The sequence below is a fragment of the Marmota flaviventris genome, chromosome 8 (genome assembly GCF_047511675.1).
Source record: "Marmota flaviventris isolate mMarFla1 chromosome 8, mMarFla1.hap1, whole genome shotgun sequence".
In the NCBI taxonomy this organism is placed as follows: domain Eukaryota; kingdom Metazoa; phylum Chordata; class Mammalia; order Rodentia; family Sciuridae; genus Marmota; species Marmota flaviventris.
This window is the reverse complement of record NC_092505.1, coordinates 52,853,898-52,877,570: the sequence shown is the minus strand read 5'-3', so window position 1 is coordinate 52,877,570 and position 23,673 is coordinate 52,853,898. Positions and strand designations below refer to the sequence as shown.

The 23,673-nt window shown below is 36.9% G+C and overlaps 1 protein-coding gene across 2 annotated transcripts in view; it reads right to left on the bottom strand.

The window, feature by feature from the left end:
* Positions 1-23,673, bottom strand: part of Pcyt1a (phosphate cytidylyltransferase 1A, choline) — a 54,127-nt gene that overhangs the window by 7,538 nt on the left and 22,916 nt on the right. For both annotated transcript variants that reach the window (XM_027936022.2, XM_071615218.1), the window contains exons 3-6: positions 12,513-12,612; positions 3,013-3,129; positions 2,328-2,479; positions 248-326 (exon numbers count right to left, since the gene is read on the bottom strand). In XM_027936022.2, the coding sequence (XP_027791823.1) occupies positions 248-326; positions 2,328-2,479; positions 3,013-3,129; positions 12,513-12,612 (448 nt within the window). The remainder of the gene's footprint in view (positions 1-247; positions 327-2,327; positions 2,480-3,012; positions 3,130-12,512; positions 12,613-23,673) is intronic.

Genomic DNA, 23,673 nt, shown 5'->3' with positions numbered 1-23,673 from the left:
TAAAGACAGGGTCTCACTGAGTTGCTTAGGGCCTTGCTAAACTGCTGAGGCTGGCTTTGAACTCAAAATCCTCCCGCCTCATCCTCCCAAGCTGCTGGGATTATAGGCATGCACTACCACGCCTGGCTAGGATGTTGAATTTCTTAGTGTGCAAACTTTCCTCTGAAAAGTAGTGATGTGGCTGAATCTCTGAAGACTGAATCTGCTCAAGAACCCATAAAGTGAGGATGTACATCAGCTTACTCACCTGCTTCTTTAATGTGCTTATAAACATCATCACTCCCAGCAGAAGAATAAGGGATATCATCATGGGCTACAAAATCAATCTGAAAATAAGGAACCATCATTTAAAATCCAGAGTAGTTACTATTCAGAGATACCCTATAAATGTCCCTAGGCTTAGAAAAAGGACAATAAGCAGAGGCCAGGCCTCAGATGGGCTTTTTCTTTATTATCTTTTTTTTTTTTTTTTTTTTTGCTGATAAATTCTACAATCCATTCACAAACTGCTTAACCTAACTATTTATGGATTATAAATAAAAAAATTAGCCAGTTTCTTTTCTAGTTGCTTTCCATGTCCTACTAGAAGTGTCACCTCTCTCTGTACACCAATCACCATACAGTGGGGAGGAGGATTTTTTGGTGAGCTAGTTAATGGGTAGAGTTTTAGAAAAAAGAAAATTTTCCTATCCTCCTGAGTCTACAAGGATTGTCAAATAAGGGTTTCTAATAGAGGTCACTTCTTTGTCAACTGGCTTCTCTCTCAGTTCATGAAAAATGAAGAAATATAAAAATAGCAACCAAGAGCCTTTTACTGGAATAAATATATTTGTACTACTGAGAAATGCAAAACCCAGAGCTATAAAAGAACTTTTAGGTCTCAGGATCTATCATTTTACTACTGTCAATACCGTTTGCAAGAGTGGAAAAAAATTAATGACAATGGGATCAATAATCCTTTTGAGACCCGTGCTAAACTTCACTTATTTATTCCTTCCTGAATAGGCCTGAATAATGTAATTACCATGCCGCTATACTCAGCTCCCAGAAGCCACTACCGTGTGAAGCATGTTCGTCAGGACTCTCAGCTAACATCTCAATTACCCATGAACAACTTGTAAGGAGTCCAGAGGCAGCAAAGTAAAGGATGGAGGGCAAAAAAACCCTCATGATTGAGATACACTAAAAAGGAGAAAATGGAAGTTGGAAGTTTCCCTAACCCCATACTTCCACCTGGGCTTGCTCATCATCTTTGTTGCCACTGGCTGTTAGGTTTTCATACAGGAAAACGAGAGAACTATAAAAGGTCTGTCTTAATCCCATCTATTTCTAATAAATACCTCTTGCCCCAGACCTACCCAAGTATTGCTTTAGGAGCACTTTAGATACTTTTGTTCTTTCCTGTTTCACTGAATAATTCACCTGCTACATTATGCATACTCCTGTAGAGAACTGACAATATATTTTCTGGTTCCTCCAGGTTGAGGGCCTCCAATCTAGCCTGATAAATCCTTCTAATCTTTTACAGCCATCCTTTTGTAGGAAACCTGTTGCTTTAATACAGGATAATGTAAAAGGAGGTATGGGATTTTATAACTCATTACATGAGATAAAATGAGAAACATCCCTGATTTTTGATCCCACACAATTTCTAGCTCAAAATCAAAGACCTGAAACTAAATTTAAGTGAACCTGAGAGAAGTCTATGTAAATCTGTCTTATTTCCTGGAATGTGAACCTCTTGAGAGCTTAGCTGGGGCTATAGATATTTTGAAGAGTTTGGTATGCTATAAGGGCAGATACACCCACAGTGGTGGTAGATGAGGACATCACATAACTGAAGAGTGCAATTACAGCCCTACTAATGGTGTAACCTTGAGCAGGTTTATTTGGTTTCTCAGGACCTTGTTTCTTTCTTTTTGTATTTTTATTATTTTTTAGTTACAGGTGTACACAACAGCTTTATTTTTTATTTTATGTGGTGCTGAGGATTGAACCCAATGCCTCACGCATGCTAGGCAAATGATCTACCTCCGAGCCACAACCCCAACCCAGGACCTTGTTTCTTATATATAAAGGGGAAATAATAACTACCCTACAAGACTGTTGTGGGGAACAAAATGGAATATAATGATTATAAAAGTGCTTATAAATCATCAAGCCCCATATAAATGTCAGGGATGAATACTTTTGTTAGTAATATTACTAACAATGTAAAACTTACACAGAAGGTGTAAGTAAAATAGGGCTAGTGGAAAACTAGCGCAAGTGCCTTGAAAGTGGAGGGCATTCTGGAACAAGGAATGGAAATGTGCCCCATTTCTTACCCGGTGTTCTGCCAGGAACTCAGGTGTCAGGGTCCAAGGGGCATTCCTTACTACCTCATCCACATAGCGACAGTGCTGCACTGCATCATAGCGCTCATTTTCATTCATCACGGTGAAGCCTTTAAAGTTGTGTGTTAGCTCATCACTGCAGACTGGGTCACAGCATCATAAAGTTGTAAGCCAAGGTTCCCTTTGCTTAACCCTCCTAAGCCACCAACCTCTCCCACCTTTTCCCACTTCCTAGCACTGCAACCATCTGGGTAGCAGTGCTTTTCCTAATATCATGCTCATGCTTTGGAGAAGAGGGTACAACCTGTGTATTTCTGCATCAATCAAGTTCTTAAATATGTCTCCCTGTTTTATTTGTATAAGACCAGACTGGCCCACCATCGTACTTCATTGATTAAAAGAAATGATAAGCTGAAATCTAGAGCAAATGATGTTCTTAAGTAGGCAACTGAGGTCAGTATTGCTCCCATGATTACAGAAACTCAACTAAAAACAGTGAGATAAATACTGGACATCTCAAGTTGATGAGAGTCTCACAGACTTCATGTTTTAGAGAGGCTGTATTATATTCTTTATTTAAAAACTGAAAAAAGGTCTAATGTGCATAAAAGAAAGCAAATAAGATTACTATGATTTTCTGAACAGCATCTAAAGTGATCATCAAGTGTTTTCTTACCTCCCACAATGAGGTATGTATTAGGGAAAAGGTTCTTTGCTTGCATCAGAGCCCGGGCATGACCAGAGTGAAATAAGTCGAATATTCCATCTGCATAGACTCTCACAGGCCGCTCACCTGAATCCAAATAAAAGAATCATCACAAAAATACATTTACTCAATATCTCCTATTTGATGAATGAAATTGGTATTCTGTGACCATTCCTCTCTGCATAACCCTCTCTTTTAAGTGTTCTCTGAGTATTCACCCTGATTTGGCGGGTAAATTGGAGGTGTGAGAAATAACATCAATGAATCCTTTCTTAAACCAACTCAGATGCTCCTCTTGCCCACTTCAAGTGTTTCCCCAGTCTTCTGGCATCTCAATTCCCTAAGACTTAACCTTAAGTCTTTGATAAACCCAGGATGTTATACTAGTCATGTGGTTCAGAAGGTGTTGAATTAGTCTGAGGATAACTAGCAAGAGTTAACCATTCTTTACCAAGTAGCTGTTGATCAGGTAAACCTTACAATCCTTGATTTGTAACCGTTGTTTCCAGCATGTTAGTAAGAGCAACGCCTGTCATTCTCAAATTCCCCCCCCATTACAAATTAGATGAGGGCAGTACTACTGGAAAAATTAACCAGATGTCCTTCTTTAGGCAAAAAAAAAACCTGGGTTTCCATTTATTGTCTTTTTTGAATCAGCTACTTGATTATTTAACATAAAACAGAACAGACAGAAAAAGATTTTAGAAGAGTAACAAACGGTCAAATTAAGACTACCAAACTTCATAGTCTAAATTGCAACAGTTTGTTCCACCTAAAAGTCATTTTCTAAAGGCCTTCTATTGTTTATAACTAATACTCTGCAAAGAGTAACATTATTCTAGGGTAAAAAGAACACAAGGGCCGGGCACAGTGGCACCTGCCTATAATCCCAGAGTCTTGGGAGGCTGAGGCAGGAGTGTCAGGTGGATGCCGGTGACTTAGGAAACAAAGCACCAAGCAGCCAGTGCCCACAAAAGAACCACCAATCAGGCACTGATGGAACCTCCTCTCCTGGCCAATCCTGGATCTTAGCCAGCTCCGCTGACCAACCCCAGTAGGACAAGGGACTCTAAAAGCCCCTTTTCCTGTACCAAGCCCTCCTCTTCTGCCCTAAGCCCATAAAAATTCCAGTCCTGTCCAGCCCCAAGCATGCTTCTTCTCAGACCCTCTTCTTACCTGCTCTGTCAGTATAAGATAGTTCCTCCTGGAAGCGAAATCTCAAAAGCCTCAATCACAGGCCTTTTTAAATCTGCCTCCTTTTGGCCGCTGTGGTTGCCTGACCTTACAAGGAGGATCATGAGTTCAAAGCCAGCCTCAGCAAAAGCAAGGCACTAAGCAACTCAGTGAGATCCTGTCTCTAAATAAAATACAAAATAAGGCTGGAATGTGGCTCAGTGGTCAAGTACCCCTGAGTTCAATCCCTGGTACCAAAAAAAAAAAAAAAGAACACAAGGGTGGAAAGATTTAGACTTCTAAAGAAGTCTATCTCTGTTCTGTCTCTTAAACAAAACCTGCTTTCTATGCTTACATTGGCATTTCTCAGATGTTTAATCCCCCAACAATGGGGGAACAAGGACAGGACCCAATCCTGATTTCCAAGACTGGTATTAGGTGGGGGTGGGATCATCACCGAGGTAAGCTCCTCTGTACCTCACATCTGAAGAGAGCCTTTTCTGTCTCTTTCTTTCTTTTTGGAGGACGATACCGGGCACCTGTCAGCTAGTTAAATGCAAGCTGTGGTTTTGGTGACTCCTAATTACTTGTCCTGCGGGTCAGGCATATTGGGTTCTTCCAAAGCCATTCTCGCTGTCCTATCCAGACATGGGGAGTGTCTGGCATCAGTAGACAGCCATCCTAAATATGTTTTGCCTTTGGTTATGCACAGATGAACAAAGGGGTGAAACAACTATGAGATTCTGGACAAGGCTACTCCCCAGTGAATCTCAAAGTTTCTCCTCCAGCCTCCTCTTCTTACAGCCCAAGGGGTATCCTACTGTGACCGGTCAATCGTGGTACTGAGCAAACGCCCCAGTAACACATGTATTCTCCTGGGCTCCTTACTCTAGATCACTCCCCTCCCCTTACTGATCAGACCCAGCCATTGAGAAAAGAGCCATTTTACGTGGAGTGGTTTGTAAGGTATAGCCTGGGTTCCCTTTGTTCGCATATTAAGCCTTTATAAACCTGTAGGGATTCTCCCCATTGTTATTTCTGTGCTCCTGTGTGCCTCCCTAGCTTCTTTGGCTGCAAAAAGGGAGATTCAAATCCACACCCTTTTCAATTTACCCTTGGCTTAGATTCCTCAGGGGAAAAGATGTTAAGCATCTAACAACCATTAGATGTCCTCCTTAACCTCTGAATATTCTTCTAGCCCACAAAGCAGAGGAACATACCCCACTGTAGGTCAGGGTTTTTTGTTGTTTTTTTTTTTTTAAATTTTTTCCTCGTGGGTCATCACATTTGGAAGTTTAACAGTGGCAGGAGGGAATCAGTCATGGCCGCTAAGTCTGAACCCCCCAAGGTCTTTGACATACACCAAGCAGAGACCCTTGTTTATTCTTGCTGGTGAGACAGCAATAAATCCAGCAGAACCAGGTAGTGAGAGTGGGTTTTTCTGACCTTCAGAAGCTCATTTAGAGAGATGTCCCTAATAAAACGGATGGACAGTTTTCTGTGGCATTGGCACATGAGTTCTGTTTTATGTCACTCAGATGGGAGCTTCATTCTCAACAGTTATGCCAGGTTCACCACTAGCCTGCACACTAAAACACTGGGATAAGTTTGATCCACAAACGCTCAAGAAAAAGTGCCTCATTTTCTTCTGCTGTCAGGCCTGGGAGATGATCTAATCATAGCTAGAAAAAGGAGATGTCGTATAATTTTCTGCATCCAAACCTGGCCTGATTACCAACTGGGGGAATGTCCAAAGAAACATAAACTCTAGCACCACAACTTAAGGGATTGATTTTACAAAACAGAAAAAAATTGGTTAAAGTGCCCTCCCTATATATTAGGTTTTGCCTTTTAAGTTTTTTGGCTTTCTGTCAGATGTCTCTCTCTCCAAGAATTGCATCTGAAATGTAAGCTACAGAGGCAATTATCCAAAACCAGTTTAGAGACCAAAAAGATGTCACTTTTAAATTCAAGTCACTGTGGGACCTAAATGGCTATCTTATCTGTTCTTGCACTCTACCGTCCTGTACCAAGTTCCTCCCTAAACACTACAGCACAGGGATGAAAATGGAATGATCTCATATATAAGTCTTCTTTACCTTTAGGATATATAATTTTTTAAGCACTCTACCACTGAGCTACAACCCCAGCCCTGGCCTTCCCTAAAGTTATATCATAATGTAAAAGTTTAATAGGCTCTATTTTAATTTCTAACAGGTTAAATCTAATAGAGGCTTTAATAAACATCTGTAGCATTGTCTCCTATCTGAAAATCTACCTGCAAAAAGCTACAAGATCTTTGTTTCCTGCCTGTGTTATGTATGTGTGCACACCTCTGTATTGTATTGTTGTGTCTACATATGTGATTGTGTCTATATACATGTACATGGTATCAAAATTGACATATAGACATGTGAGTACTCATAAATTAAAATTTACATGAGAAATGGATCTAAATATCTTTTAGTTCATAGGATTTAAAAAAAGGAAGTTCAATTTAAATTAGGTAAACAGAGTAAAGATGTCTTTAAAATGACTAACTTACAAGTTTTTCTAGATGATTAAGACAATTAACAGAGTGTTCGTTTCTATAAATATCTAGAATGTAATATACATTGCTTCTATGAATTTTCTTCAACAGGGAAGAGATGGCCATTACTGTTAACTACACTTGTCTGATATCTTGGTTTCTACAGTTAAAAATAAGTAAATTAGATTTAGCATAAATGGGATTAATCTTCATAAATGTATTTGAGAGATGAGATAGCTGATCAATTTACAAAGTTAAAATGCTAAAACATCAATTGCTAAATATACCATCATCAAGTACTCTTAACTTCTTTAATTCCATAAAGTAATATTTAAATGTTAAATGTGTTTTCATCAATTGGCAAATGGGAAAAGGCTTAAGATTTCTTTGTTTTCACTAAAAACAAGATTACTAAGAGTTAAGATTCTATCAATTTGTAATTCTATCAGTTGTAATTTTATATACAAAGTACAAGAGATTTCAGTTGTGTTTCAATTAAAGTACTGTAAAAAAAGCAAACGTATTTCATCTTATTAAAATGGAGTCATTTATCTAAATTCAGAAATTTCATGAGGATTGTTTCAGAATGTAAATTTAATAAGGGGTCAACAACTAGGAGAGAGAGATAAGAAAGTTCTAGGTATAGAAATATATTTTAATATGGAAAGTAGAAGAAAAAAATAAATGTTTCTGAATGAGAAAGTCTTTGTATGGTAAAGTAAAAAGTTGTAGAATGTCTAAGTAAGTTGAACAAGGTTTGTGGAGGGTAAATCTCAAAGAATTTATGTATGACTAAGTTGGCTATAATTAGCACAATCAGTTAAAAGTTAATTTGAGTTTTTTCCTAAGGTCAAATATTAATGTACTGTTATAAACAGTGTTTATGTGTTAAAGTAACAAGGATTTGTTAAAACATTAATCTGTTCTAATCCAACAAAATAATTTCTTTTGTCTGTTAAGTTTTATTATTTAGTGAAACTATCTTAAAGGAATTGGGATTTGTAAAACTCTGGTTAAACAACTTTAATTTTAGAATATTACACTACAGATTCTAAATTGATCTTTAAAAGTTAAACTTGGTTAATGTAAGAACATCAGTATAATTGTGACACTGTTACTAGTCTCTTTGTATACTAATGTAGTCATATCTTCCAAGTATACAAATCTTTAAAATATAAGGCTTAAAAGAGCATTTTACAAAGCTGGTGCTCTTCAAACTAAAGTTTGAAGTAAAGGTTTGGGATTATAAAAAAACGATGTTTCTTGGTTCATAATATTATACAAACTAAATATTTTTTTACTCTTGTTAATTTCATTTTGTATTTTCCTTGTAAACTTTATAACTATTGTCTGTGCTTTGCAGACGTACAACTTCTAATATAACAGCCCAAGTTAATTTGAGATAACAGGCCATCACCCATAGAACAGACAGGATATAAGGCTAACTGACCCCAATTTAATGGAAGGGATAAATAACTGTAAAGTTATAGAATTTAGTTAAAACCCAGTACTCCTACTTTAAGACTGGTAAAACTGGTTTGCTAGATGTTTAAAACCAAAACTTGGAGACTAAAGTTAAGGAAGTAAAAGGACCAAAAAAGAAAATAGCCAATATTTGGCTCTTGCCTTCTGAGGTCAGCTTGAACCCAGGGAATGAAGGATTTCTCCATGGGGCTTTGCAACTCTGGGCCACATGACTTCCCGATGGATGGGGTCAAGGGGACCCCACAGAAGAGAAGGCCACTAGTGCAAATGCTGCAAAAAGGAGGGTCACTGGAGAAGGAAACATCCCTGATGTTTCCAAGGGAAACCACTACATGGTCAGCAAGACCTTGAACTATCTTGGCAGATGGTACTAGAGAAGGTAAGAGGCTTCTCCCAAGTTCCCAAGAGTAAACCCCAAAGGAAACTCAGATGACTCTTAACAATATATAGGAACAACGTCAATTTGACCAGCTTGGTCTTAAATACCTGACAAGAGAGTTATAACCAAAGTACAGTCATACCTGGACATTTAAAAGGAAAGACAATAGTTCTACAACTAAAAAAAAAAAAAGAACTATTATCTTTCCTTTTTTTTTTAAGTTGTAGTTGGACACAATATCTTTATGTTATTTATCTTTATGTGGTGTTGAGGATCAAACCCAGGGCCTCACATGTGCTAGGCAAGTGCTCTTTGGCTGAGCCACAACCCCAGTTCCAAGACAATAGTTCTTTTAAAGTAACTTAAGATGTACACTTGTGTCAGACCCATCAAAAGTAAGTAAAGCTGGAGGCTATAAAAGAGAAATTCTTAGGAGTGCTTGATAATTATCTAAAGAGACTATCAGAGTCAGAAGCTTTTTTTAGTCAATTTAAAACCTACCAATCTTCCCAGGCAGACTTAATCTGTGTTTGCTAGTATGATTATCTAGCCCTAAGTGACAGAAATAAAGGGATTTCTACTGAACACAAAGGTTATACCAACAGAAAGGTATTTTTCAAAAGATGACATTAGATATCTTAATTATATCTTGTGGTGGCATCTGTGATATTATAAAAACTAAGTTGCCGGGTACGTAGCCCACACCTATAATCCCAGCAGCTCCGGAGTCTGAGGCAGGAGGATCACCAGTTCAAAGCCAGTCTCAGCAAAAGTGAGGTGCTAAGCAACTCAGTGGGACCCTATCTCTAAATAAAATACAAAATGTGGCTGGGGATGTGGCTCAGTGGTCCAGTGCCCCCAAGTTCAATATTCAGTTCCAAAAAAAAGAAAGAAAGAAAGACTAAGTGGTGTGATTTACATTCCTAAATTTACATTCCCAAATAGAGCCTATGTCCTCACCAGTCTTGTCATGAGAACAACTTCTTAGGCTCTTGCACCTGCTGGTGGAAAAACTACTGGTTTCTATCATCATCATCATCATCATCATCATCATATTCATTGCTTTTGTATCAATCTTATTCCAGTACTCATGTCTTCTTGTTTCTCACATACAGCACCCACTTCCCAGATAATTTTACGACCTGTTCTTTTCAAGCCAGACTTTCACCATGGACCCTTCAACCAACCCGAAACATATCTAAAAGGGAAACCTGAACTGTTTGCCCCATGTCACCCCCTCTCAGCCTGAAGCAGCCAGAGCCATCAGTGCCCAATTTCTCTTACAGCGATAAGAGTTCCCTTAATCAGAGGGGAAAATGAGACAAGGGTAAAGGACAGGTAGTCAATGTAGATAATAAATGATTTGGTTGGAAAGATGGAGGCTAATTATCAAAGAAAAGGAAATGGGATGCTAACACCTCTGTATAACACTTCCCCACTCAACGTTTTGGGTTGGGTGGAGGGAAGGATCGCACTTTCCAACACAAACAACTGCCCCTTGGGGTTACTCTTTCCAGCCTTTGGGCAGGTATGCAGGAAAGAAAGGGGTCTATAACAAAGCTATATACGCCCACTCCCATGGACATCAGCTCTGGGTCTCTTTCTGCAGAGAAGTCTATCTCTGTTCTGTCTCTTAAATAAAACTTGCTTTCACTGCTTGTTCCGGCATTTCTTGGGTGTTTAATCTTCAACACTGAGGGAACAAGGACTTGATCCTGATTTCCAAGACTGGTATCATTATCACATCTGAATATGAACCCTGAACTCTCTGTTGGCATTTTGAAATTTGACCTGCCACTATTACACCATGTTACATAGAGCCTGTGGTTATCCTCGTTTTTATTTACCCTGTCCCCATTTGCCTGCCTATTACTCAAGTAATGGATGCCAAACTCAAACATCACTTCTTGAATCAGAAGGGTTATGGTCAACATGAGCTATATCTAAATACTTTTGCAAAAGAAAAGTATTCTCTGGAACTAGCCTCTTTTTTTATGGACCCCCCTGCAAAACCATAATCCATACAGCCAATCCATACAGGAATCTTGGACTGGTACTGTTCATAATTGTTTCTATTTGAATTTCACTACTCCTCAGTTATAACAGAGAACAAAGAAGCAAAACTAAAAAGTAATCACAAATATTATATATATGTAAGGGGACAAATAGATGATGGTGGTGGGAACATAAGGTTAAGAGAATAATTCTATAAAATGAATTCACTGTACTGACTCTCCACATGCTTTCTTTGCCAAAAAGCAATCTGCCTGCAGCCCTGCCTGGCCTGGGGGGGACAGGAAATGTCACATTTTTCAACAAACTGAGGCAGGGGGTGGAAAGCCTGGCAGTCAGTATAGGTAATGAATGATGGGGGATGAGAAGATGAGAGCTGGTTATCAAAGAAAAGACAATAGGCTGCTAACACCTAGCCTCTGGAACATACTTCCCAGCACAAGGAGTTACTAGGGATTACCCTCTGTGCTGCTCCTTTCTGTCCTTTAGAGAAGAAAAAGAGAAGATGGGGAAATTCTGGGATCTATAAAAAAATAAGATACACCCACTCCCACAGGCACCCAGATCTGGACCTCTGTCTACTTCTGTCTCTTTCTTAAATAAAATTTGCTTTCTATGCTTGCCTTGGTGTTTGTCAGGTGTTTAATCTTCAATACCAGGGGACAAGGGCCCAATCTTGATCTCCAAGACTGGAATCGTATGTACACAGGAAATATTTGTAGCATATAATGGCCTCTTATTCCCTGGTCTATGTCCAGCTCTGCATTTACAGAGTAGAGAGGGCATTTACCATAGTTATTAGAAGAAATAGAAAAGAATTAGAAAAAAGAAATAATTTACAGAAAAGTAAGGATAGCTGCCTAATCGACTCTATTCATAAAAAGTGCTCATGGAAGTTTCTATTTATGAAGATCCCTAAAACCAACTGCCTCAAATACGAAGAATATCCAGACCACATATTAATAATTTATGTGGTTGGGCTGGGGCTCTAGTCCCATGGCAGAGCACTTGCCTAGAATGTGTGAGGCATTGGGTTCAATCCTTAGCACAACATAAAAACAAATAAAACAAAGGCATGCTGTCCATCTTCAACTACCAAAAAAAAATTATTAAAACAAAATTTATGTGGCTAAAAATTATTAAACACTGATATAAATTAAGCCTACAAATAAAGAGTATGAGCTTTGAAAATAATAAAGCAAGTCTTTCCAGGAGTGGTGGTGCACACCTGTAATCCCAGTGACTCAGAAGGCAGAGACAGGAGGATTGCAAGTTTGAAACTAGCCTCAGTAATTTAGCAAGGTGCTCAGAAACTTAGTGGGACCCTGTCTTAAAACAAAAAATTTTAAAAAGGACTGAGGATATGGTTCAGTGGTAAAGCCCCCTGGATTCAAGCCCTAGTACCAAAAAGGGGGTGGGGGGGACTGGAAAATGATAATACCACTAAGAATAAAATTAAGTGATAAATATCTCCCAACTTGGGAGATATTTATCACTTAATTTTATTTATTATTAGACAAGATCATGGGGCTGTGGGTGTAGCTCAGTAGGCAGAGCATTTGCCTAGCATGTGCAAAGCTGTGGATTCGAGTCTCAGGACCACAAATTATCCCAATTCAAACTAATAACTTTTTGTTCATGCTTCATTATATTTCACAGCTGTGACAACAGGCCAAGAAACAAGTGCATAAAAATAAGGAAAATAATAAGATTTTATAGCATGGAGTTACCCTCCCAAATTGAACACTGAGGCAAATGGGAGGAATCCTTCCACTAGTAGCCTTTAGAAGTAAACTTAGGGAAGTATATAGAAAGTAGGTATGTATTTGATAAATACAACAGAATGTTAAAAACTACAGTAAAACAACAAAATAATTAGTATCTACTTACAAGGAGTTCCTTTGCTGGCTTCTTCCATAGTTACCCTGACATAGGGCTTACTAAAGTCGACTTCAATTTCATCAGAAAAAGGAGCTGGCTGCCGTAAGCCCTTAAGAGGAGAATTAAGGAAAAAAAAAAAGTTAAAATTCAATGGTACACATTGAAATACTAAAAAATTACAGCTTTAAAGAACAATTAGGCCAGGTATGGTGGCACATGTCTATTCCAGTGACTCAAGAGGCCCTAACAGCAGGAAGATCACAAGTTCCAAGCTAGCCTTGGTAACTTAACAAGACCCTGTCTCAAAATATAAAAGATACAAAGGGCTGGGTTGTAGCTCAGTGGTAAAGTGCTCTGGATTCAATGCCTAGTACTGAAAAAAAAATCAGTTATTCAATGTAATGTAACAAAAATTCCTCTAAAACTTTATAACATAAAGAAGAAGCAGGGTGCGTTATTTCAAAGTGACAAATGAAAACTGCAACCTTTTATGAAGTGGGTACATCATGGCATGAAAAATAAATGCCTTGCTGGTGATTTCAGGGTAAAACTGAGTGATCCAATTGGGAACCTAAGCACAACCCCAACTATCTGGGTCTAAAATGATGGCTCTTGCTCCTTTGCAGCAAGATAGAACAGGCAACCCTGTACCGTGTGACAAAACTACCAAGGTCCTGAGTGATTTTCATACTACTTCAGCTAGACACCTGGAAAGGCAAACAGCTCCTGGGTGTTATATTTAGTATAATTATCACTGTATAATGCTTTGTACTATAATTATGTTTTAATGTTCATAACAGCTCTTAAGGCAAGTAATGCTACAGTAGAATTCTTAATTTAAAGATGAGGGAAACAGGGCTGGGGTTGTGGCTCAGTGACAGAGCACTTTGCCTAGCATGTGTGAGGTACTGGGTTCGATTCCCAGCACCATGTAAAAAACAAATAAATAAATAAATAAAATAAAGGAATTGTGTCCTTCTATAACTAAAAAAATATTTAAAATAAATAAATAAAGATGAGGGAAACAAAGTTCAGAGAAGTTTGTATGAACTGTATGCAGTTACCCAGAGGCAAAATTAAATTAAGAATGCAAGTATAGCTGGGCAGGGTGGCACACATCTATAATCCCAGTGGCTTGGGAGGCTAAAGTAGGAAGATTGCAGGTTTGAAGCCAGGGTCTCAGCAACTTAGAGAAGCTATAAGCAACCTATTGAGACCCTATCTCAAAATAAAAAATAAAAAAGGCTGGGGATGTAGCTCAGTGGTTAGGCACCCCTGGGTTCAATCCCTAATACCAAGTAAGTATGCTCATTTCTCTGTATGTGACTTTGTTTGAGAATTTTTGTTAAATTTATTCCTAAGATTTTATTCCATTTGATACTACAGTGATGGAATTATTTATTTTATTTTTAGACTGTTTCTTGCTAGTATATAGAAATATAGTTGATTTGTATGTATTTGTGTAATTGTATCAATTAGTCTATTTCTATGTCCTGTGATGCTGCTAACCTCAATTATTAGTTTTAGTAGTCGTTGTTGTTTATAGATTCCTTAGGATTTTCTAATCTGAGAACAGGTTGTCTATAAATAAAGATAGTTTTACTTACTCCTTTCTAATCTGGATATGTTTTCTTTCTTTCTTTTTTCTTTTTATGGTGCTGGGGATCAAACCCAGGACCTCATGCATGCTAGACAAATACTGTACTGAGTCACATCTCCAGCCCTATTTTCTTCTTTTTATTACCCTCATTGCAGTTAGAGTAAGTACAACATTGAGTAGAAATGGAAAGGGCAAATATTCTTGCCTTGTTCCTAGTATCAGGGGGAAAGCATGCAAATTTCAATATTAAATATGATGCTAATTACAGGTTTTTTATAAATGTTCTTCATTAGGATGAGAAATCTCCCTTCTTTGTACAGTTTCTTGGAGAGTTTTTATAATGAACAAGTGCTGAATTTTGTTAATTATCTTTTCTCCACCTATTGTAGTAATCATAGTTTTCCTTTATTTATTAATTATGGTATATTATATGAATTGACTTCAGAATATTAAACCAATCTTGCATTTCTAAGCTAAATCCCTGTTAGTCATGCTGAATAAACTTTCTATATGTTCCTGGATTCAATTTGCTAATAATATGATTAAGAATTTTTGCATCTAAGTTTGTGAGAAATTTTTAACTTTAGTTTTCTTATGATGTTTTTCTCTGGCTTTGATATCTGGTCTCACACAATGAGCTGGAAATTATTCTGTTTTCGTCTATGTTCTGAAAGTATCTGTGTAGGATTGGTATTATTTCTTCCTTAAATGCCTGATAGAATTCACAAATGAAGCCATCTGGGCCTGAACTTGTCTTCGTGGGAAGGTGTGTTTTGTTTTCCTTTTGTAGTGCTGGGGCCTGAATCTGGAGTCTCCAGCTCTACCAAGGAGCTATGCCCCCTAGTCCATGGTGGAAAATTTTTAATGACCAATTCAATGTTCTTACTTGATATAGCTCTGTTAAAATTTTCTATTTCATCTTAGCTCATTTTGGTAATTTGTCTCTTTCTAGGAATTTATCTATTTCATCTAAATTATAAAATATTTTAGCATATAGTTGTTCATAACGTTCCCTTACAATCCTTTTAATTCTATAGAACTGTAGTGATGTATACTTAGAATTTTAAATTCTAAACAGATCATATCATGATTGAACTAAATTCAAAGGCTGGAAAGATATTAGAGAAAACAGTTTATCTTCTAGAAAAAAGTTAATACACAAAAAATGATCAATAGTAACTTGTTTCTGAAATTCACAAAATAATACACATTTTATGATTCCTTCTATAAGAAGGTTAAAATAGGGAAAACTAATCTTTGGTGGTAAACAAATAAATTTGGCAGAAAATGGTGCTGACCAGTAGGGGGTGTAAAGAAGTCTTTGGGGAGGATATAAATTAGTGGTTACTTGGGCTGAGATGGCTAGGAGAAATGGTGCATAATGCTAATGGCCATGGGGGTTTTCTTTGGAGTGATAAAGATATTCTAAAATAGATTATGATGATGTTTCCAAAATTTCATTGATATAAAACCACCTAATTATATACACTTTAAGTGTATACATGAATTATAATGGTATATGAATTATAACTCAATATAGCATATATGTGGAAAAATAGAAAAATTATGCTTATAAACAACAGTGCAGGTGGATAAAAGATCAGTCCTACTGTGTCTCTAAAAGTTAATATTAATGGTGTGTTTGAACAGATTGTTTAATATTTGGGGAATTTTTGTGGGCTAGTTGTTATACAGGTAACTTGAAAACAAGTCACAAAGTCTGTAATCCCAGGGGCTCGGGAGGCTGAAGCAGAAGGATCACCAAGTTCAAAGCCAGCCTCTGCAACTTAGTGAGGCCCTGAACAACTCAACAAGACATTATCTCAAAATAAATAAGAAAAAGGGCTGGGGATGTGGCTCAGTGGTAAAGCACCCCCTGGGTTCCATCTCAGGGACCAAAAAATAAAATAAAGAAAGAAAAAACACATGTTGTCACTTAAGAAAGAGGTAAGTTTATAAAAACTGAATATTTGAACTAAGGAAAATAAGAATGTGGTACCATCATCAGGAATAAAGTTTTTTTTTTAAAAAAAGGAGTTGATTTCTAAATAACAAATTCATTTTGAGATTGAGATAATACTTAATCAAAGAAATATCAAAAAGACAGGTGTTGACACTAATAAAGATAAGTAGTAAAGATGAAAAAATAAGATAAAATCTTTAAGAGAGGGCAGAGGATTAGCAATGATGGTGGAATGTGATGGACATCATTATCCAAAGTACATGTATGAAGACACTATTTGGTGTAAACATACTTTATATACAACCAGAGATATGAAAAATTGTGCTTTATATGTGTAATATGAATTGTAATGCATTCCGCTGCCATTTATCTTTAAAAAATCAATTTAAAAAGGTAGCTAAATAGCTATAATCTAAAGCAGTGTACTACTGAATAATCTTTGCCCTAAAATTTTCTCATTACATAAATAAGCACTATTGGGTAAGACATATTGTCTAATAAATATACATAATAGAATTCTAAAAAAAAAAAAATCTTTAAGAGAAAAAAATGTAAAAAACTAATAGGTAAAGAAAAAAATTCTAAGTGTTCATACTAGAGGGTTGGGAGAGCCAGAAGTTGTCAGAGGAGCTCAAGGAGAACTCTAATAAAAGGAATGTCAAAGAGACCAATGAATAATTTCAAAGACAGGGATTACTCTAATTGTTAAATATTCCAAGGAGATTAAAGTCTTTAAATTTGGAGATTCAAATAGTTATTAGTAACCTTCTAGAATATAACTAGTGAAAGAACACTGGAAACAATAGATTAGTTAAAATCACTCATTAAAGATATGTGGCTATAAAGGGAATGAGAAAAACAGAGAGGATACCTAATAAGGGCAGAAGAATCAACTGGAAGTTTTTTAAAAAGTTGAAATCTATACATGTCTAACATGAAGCAGAAGAAACCAAAGTGATTGAAAATACCAGAGGGGGTAAAAATGGATACTTTAGGAAGCAGGAATCTAGAAGAATGGCAGTGAATGGCCACAAGGACAGCAGGGAGAAGGTGTTAACCCAAGAAATACAAAGCATTTTTCCTTTTTTTTTTTTTTAATTCTGTGGTGCTGGGGATCGAACCCCGGGCCTTATACATGCAAGCCAAGCACTCTACCAACTGTTATATCTCCAGCCCAGGAAGGATTACATTTTTCTAAAAGCAGAAGAAAGAAAAGACAATAAAAGGACAATGTTGGATGAAAGAAAGGAAGATGTAGAAACTTTTGTCTGATACTCTCATTTTTCTCAGTGCAGTAAAGCGGGGAATGAAGTAACCTGTGATGAACAGGGAAGCTAGAATAAGATTGAAAGCTTGAAGAAAGAAGACGAATAGCTATTGTGAGCAATGTACAAAGCATCAGCAAATGATTAGCAGAACTACTGAGCACTATCTTTATCCAAGATCAAGCTAGAAACTTTAACCTTTAGAAGGCCAAGTTAATAGTTCCAGGAAGAAAAATTAAAAATTAACAGAAACTACAAAAGATCTAGGATTAGGTCCTGATGAATGGAAGGGAGAATAGGGAAGGGAAAAATTAAAGAGACAAAAGAGGTATAGACATTTCTTCAGAAAATATATACAAATGACCAGCAAGTACAAGAAAGGAAGCTTAACAACATGACTCATCAGGAAAATCCAAAACAAAACCACAATGAGATACCACTTCACACCTACCAGGATGTTATGCTATAAGCACAAAGAGAGACAAAACAGTATTGCCAAGGAGGAAAAATACCTTCATACTTTGCAACTATGAATGTAAAATGGTACACAGGTTTGGAAAACAGTGCAAGATATTTAATGCAGAATTACCACATGACCCAGTATACACCTAAGAGAGCTGAAAACATATATTTAATTTGTACATGAAAAAGTTCATAGCAGCATTATTCACAATAGCTAGGAAAAAGAAACACTCCAAATGTTCATCAACTAATGAATGTCTAAACACAATGGTGTTTCCATACAATAGAATATCATTCGCCTATAAAAGAGAATCAATCAAGTCTTGACATACATTACCACCTGAATGCACCTTATAAACACTATGCTAAATGAAGCCAGACACATAATATATGCTTTCATTCATAATATAAGCGATTAGCTTCTAAATGCTACATAAAGTTTCAAAATCTGTGCATCTAAAAACCATAGTTTATAATGACAATTAACATCCCCCCAAATTATGAATGATCTCTGAATACAATATTGCTTCCATAACAACTTTTTCCTGACTATGTTCACACACAATATTTCACTATTCTCAAAATTCCAATTAAAGAGAGGGATTCTGGTGTTCTATAAATAGGGAATAGAACACAAATAACATGAGCCTAGAACTTGGTTATTGTAGGGGTTCTGTGTTTGGGATTGGGGATCTTGATAACTTCATGGCTATGGCAAGCCTGGTGCTTGGGAAATTTTCTGTGCAAAGGTATAGGATGCCGGGTTGTTATGGTAATGCCCTCCATACTAGAGTCTTATCAGCTTCGACCTTAATCTTAGGCACATAACTCCTGGGAATAAAGGAACTTGCTTACTTGATAACTACAATGTTTCACACCAAGCTCCAGGATCTGCCCGCCTAACAATAACTTCAGACAATGGACTTTCTTGAGAACTGCAGGAAGCTCCTAACATTGTATATTATAACTAGGAAATGTAACTGGAAAATAAGCAACCTTAATGATCCTCTAAACAATAACGTAGTCATGGTACTAATGACCTAATGTAACCTACTGGTATAAATAAACGTGGTTGCTTGGACAAGGAGCCACTCTGCCACCTTCCCTGCCTCTGCACCTTGTCTCTGTGTCTACTCTTTATTATTATTATCCTTTATACTTGGTATTGATATGCCACTACTCTTTCTACTCTCCAAGGATTGTTTAACATTTTTTAGCAAAAAGTTTCCAAAATCCACAGAGACACATTTCCCTTTCACCCAGACATTCTGCACAAATAGTGACAGGTCTTTCTGGGATCCAAATGTATTTTAGCAATGACAGGGAAAAGTCAAGAGGAAGAACATGTGTATTGAGAAAGTGGGGATAAAAGTGGAACAGAAAGATTCCATCTCCTGGGTATCTGTTTATAAAAGGAAAGAAGCAGAGTGCTGTGGCAAATGCCTGTAATCCCAGAAACTCGGGAGGCTGAGGTGGGATGATTGCAATTAACCCACCTCAGCAACTTTTCAAGGCCCTAAACAACTTAGTGAGACACTATCTCAAAATAAAAAATAAAAGGGGGCTAGGGATATAGCTCAGTGGTAAAGCACTCCTGAACCAATCCCCAGTACCAAAAGAAAAGAAACACAATAATTTTCCAACACGTAGTGCCATTTCAGTGAATATAAACAATAAGCTCATCTATCTGAATACCATTTGATAAATACTCATAAGCCTGTATCTGATTAAACTCTCTTCCTTCTAAAACTGCTATTTTCTCCCCAGTCTTATCTTAGTGAGAAGCACCTCATTTACATAATCTACCTAAGACTGAAACCTAAGAGTCATCTTTAACACTTCTCAATTTCTGCAGTCCCATAACATCAAAGAATTGTCTAAATTGCTTCTCAAGGACTTTCAAAATCTCTCTCATAATTGAGGCCTGCATCATCTCCAACCTGGATTATTACAACAATCTAACAAATAGTTGGTCTAGCTTCTATCTATCCCTATTTATTTTTTTAAAGTAGTTGGACACAATATCTTTATTTTGTTTATTTATTTATTTTTTTTTTTTAGAATTTTAATGCATTTTATTTTTCATTTTTTTTTTTTTTTTTTTTTTTTTAAATGCCACATTTTTTTTTTTATTGGTTGTTAAAAACATTATAAAGCTCTTGACATATCATATTTCATACATTAGATTCAAGTTGGTTATGAACTCCCAATTTTACCCCAAATACAGATTGCAGAGTCACATCCGTTACACATCCACATTTTTACATAATGCCATATTAGTAACTGTTGTATTCTGCTACCTTTCCTATCCTCTACTATCCCCCCTCCCCTCCCCTCCCATCTTCTCCCTCTACCCCATCTACTGTAATTCATTTCTCTACTTGTTTATTTTCCCATTCCCCTCACAACCTCTTATATGTAATTTTGTATAACAATGAGGGTCTCCCTCCATTACCATGCAATTTCCCTTTTCTCTCCCTTTCCATCCCACCTCATCTCTCTGTTTAATGTTTATTTATTTTTATGTGGTGCTGAGGATCAAACCCAGGGCCTCACATGTGCTAGACGAGCGCTCTACCGCTGAGTCACAATCCCAGCCCCATATCCCTGTTTAAACCATCTTTTCCAAAGCTTAAATGTCTTGACATGCCAAAATGCAGTGCTTCCTGAGGTAACCCAGTCACTTTTCAGATAACTCCCATTCCTAAAAAGGTTTTTACTGTGCTTTAAGTTAAAATCTGTGTCGCTGCATTTTCCAATCAGTCATCTTCCTTTTGCCTAGACTTTCAATCAACATAAATTAAGAACCTCTATGTGCCAGTTGCTATGCATTGGAGTTACTGTTCAGATTACGGACAAAGAGGAGAAAGATACAGCAACAGATAACAAACAGTATCACAGTGCCAAATAGAAGTAAATTAAAGTTACCAATAGCTGTCTAGAGGATCCCAAGGGGTGGGCTCAGTGGTTTCGGAAAAGTTTCAAGGGCAGAGGGGTAGGAGGGAAATGGAGGGGGCAGGAGGATTAGCAAGGATGGTGGAATGTGATAGACATCATCGTCCAAAGTATATGTATGAAGACACAAATTGGTGTCAACATACTTTATATACAACCAGAGATATAAAAAATTGTGCTGTATACATGTAATAAGAATTATAATGCATTCCGCTGTCATTTTTTAAAAATCAATTTAAAAAAAAGAGATCATTTCTATACTTGTATAAATAAGAATACAAGAAATGTACATAAGAGAGTACAAATTCAGAAGTGTGAAGTAATAGTATGTTAAGCAAACGACAAATAATATTACTGGAGAAATATATTTGGTTGCAATGAGGTTGTTGTAATTACTTAGCTATAAGCAGAACTATGGCCAATTTTCTTCATAGTTTAGGTACTCTATGACTTGTTTACCTATATGATAAATACTAAAATAGATTAAGTGTCTTACTTTTTGTAAATATATTGGGATTTTTTTTTTTTCAGTGTCAGGGCTCAAACCCAGGGTCTTACACATATGAGGTAAGCATTCTGCCAGTGACTGATACCCTCCCCAGCCCTTGTGGTACTTCTCATTTCAAAAACTTCTTTATCAGTAAATTCTTTATACTTACAGACAACAACATAGTGTTATTCCTTAATTTTTTCTCTTTAACTCTTTTCTATCTATTTCATCCTGACCTACCAAGTCCGGCTACCTAAAATTTGGTACCTTTCTATTCCTTTTCCCACTTTCAGGAAAGCACTCTCCTAAAGTTAATCAGCTCTGAGTTATAGAGCTCTATATGCTTCTGTCTTTCAAAGGTTTACAACCCTAGCACCTACTGCTATGAAGTAACAGTATACCATGCAATATCTTATTTCCTCAATCCAAACATCAACTCATGAACAAATAAACAAAATGTGGTATGAGATATATGACGGCATATAATTTGGTAATGAAGAGAAATCAAGTAGTGAAACATGCTATGACATGGATGAACCTTGAAAACATGTTCAGTGAAAGAAGTCAGCCACAAAAGATCATATTTTGTATGATGTAATTTGTATATAATGTCCAGAATAGGCAAATCCATACCCAGAAAGATCAGTGGTTTTCAGAAGCTGGAGAGATTGAAGGGAAATGGACAGTGATTACTAATGAGCACAGAGCTATATGGGGTGGTTAAAAAAAAAAAAATTTTTTTTAAAAATCTGATATTGATTGTAGTGATGACTACACTAAAAACCACTGAATTGCTAGGTTGGTAGTGTAGATTATATGATATCTCAATTATATCTCAATAAAGCCATTACAAAAGAAGAAAAATCTTGTTTGCATTTCATTTGCTTTGAATTCAAGAGAATTCAAAGATAGAAAGGGAACAGTGGAGATAACAGACACTGGAGATAACAGTGGAGATAGCAGATACTATTCCTCACTAGGATTGGTCCAGCCAGTCTTGATGAGTTAGTCTTTGACCGTTAGTCCATTCTAAAAAGCTAGTGTATACTAGTGAGGAATGTGGAATAGGTAGCAAGTCACTGAACTGCTTTTACATGAACATATGAAACAAAGTAATCTAAAGCACTGAAATTCCTCAGATTCTAGCAAGCAATTTAAATCCTCTCAGAGCTCATTCCACTAAAAAGACTGGACTCATTTGTTCTCTTCCTGAGTATGATAACTGGCTGAGAATAGCGCCCATTTAGTTTTATCTTGTCCCTACTCCAAGTGATAGTGCTGAACTAGTGCCCACTACCATCTCTGAATTCTGAACAAACTTTCTGAATTCTCTAACAAACTTTCAGAAATTAACAATGTCCTATTTTACTGAGTTATTTTCTGAGCTTACTTGCTTTGTAAGGCAGAATAATGGCCTCCTAAAGATGTACACATCCTGCTGGGCTTGGTGGTGCATACCTGTAATCCTAGCGGCGTGGGAAGGCTGAGGCAAGAGGATTGAGAATTCAAAGCTAGCCTCAGCAAAAGCGAGACGCTGAGCAATTCAGTGAATCCTTGTCTCTAAATTAAATACACAAAAGGGCTGGGGAGGTGTCTCAGTGGTTCAGTTGCCCCTGAGTTCAATCTCTGGTATCTGCCCCCCACCAAAAAACAAAAAGATGTCCACATCCTATTCCTTGGACTATGACTATGTTACCTTACATGGCAAAATGGATTAGCAAATGTGATCAGATTAAGGATTTTGAGACAGGAAGATTATTCTGATTAATTTAGATGTACACAGTGTAATTACAAAATAATCTTTATAAGAGAAAAGAGGAGGTAGGGAGAATCAGAATCAGAAAAGGAGATGCAATGACAGGAGCAGAAAAAGCCAGAGTGATATAATTGCTGTCCAGCACCATGTGCTAGGCAATGTAGGCAGATGCTAGAAGCTAAAAAAAAAAAAAAAAAAAACAAGGAATTCTTCCCTAGAACCTCCAACCTTACCAACACAGACTTCTGATCTATATATAAATGTATTATACATTTATACTATTTTGTTGTAATTTGCTACAGCAGCAATGGGAAACTAATACACTTGTCCCTGACAATATCATCAATATCAGGCCCAGAGGATATGCCTCCTATTTGTAGAGTCCAGTCGTTCTTATTGCTCAAGATAAAGTACTGGTTTTGAACAACTATTAATTGTCACAGAGAAGAAATGTTTTTTTTCCTTAGGGATACAAAGCTCCAGAACTAACCAGTAGAAGCTGCAGTTTGATAAATGGCTAGTGCTTAATACAGGTAAAGAAAACACAGAAATACATAATTATGTCACTAAAATTTTGAAACTCAGATTTCATAATAAAATTGTGTGTGCCTCAGTAATAATTTCAATTGTGTGTGAGTGATCCCTGTGTGTGTATGTGTATATAAAAGTATTCTTTGAC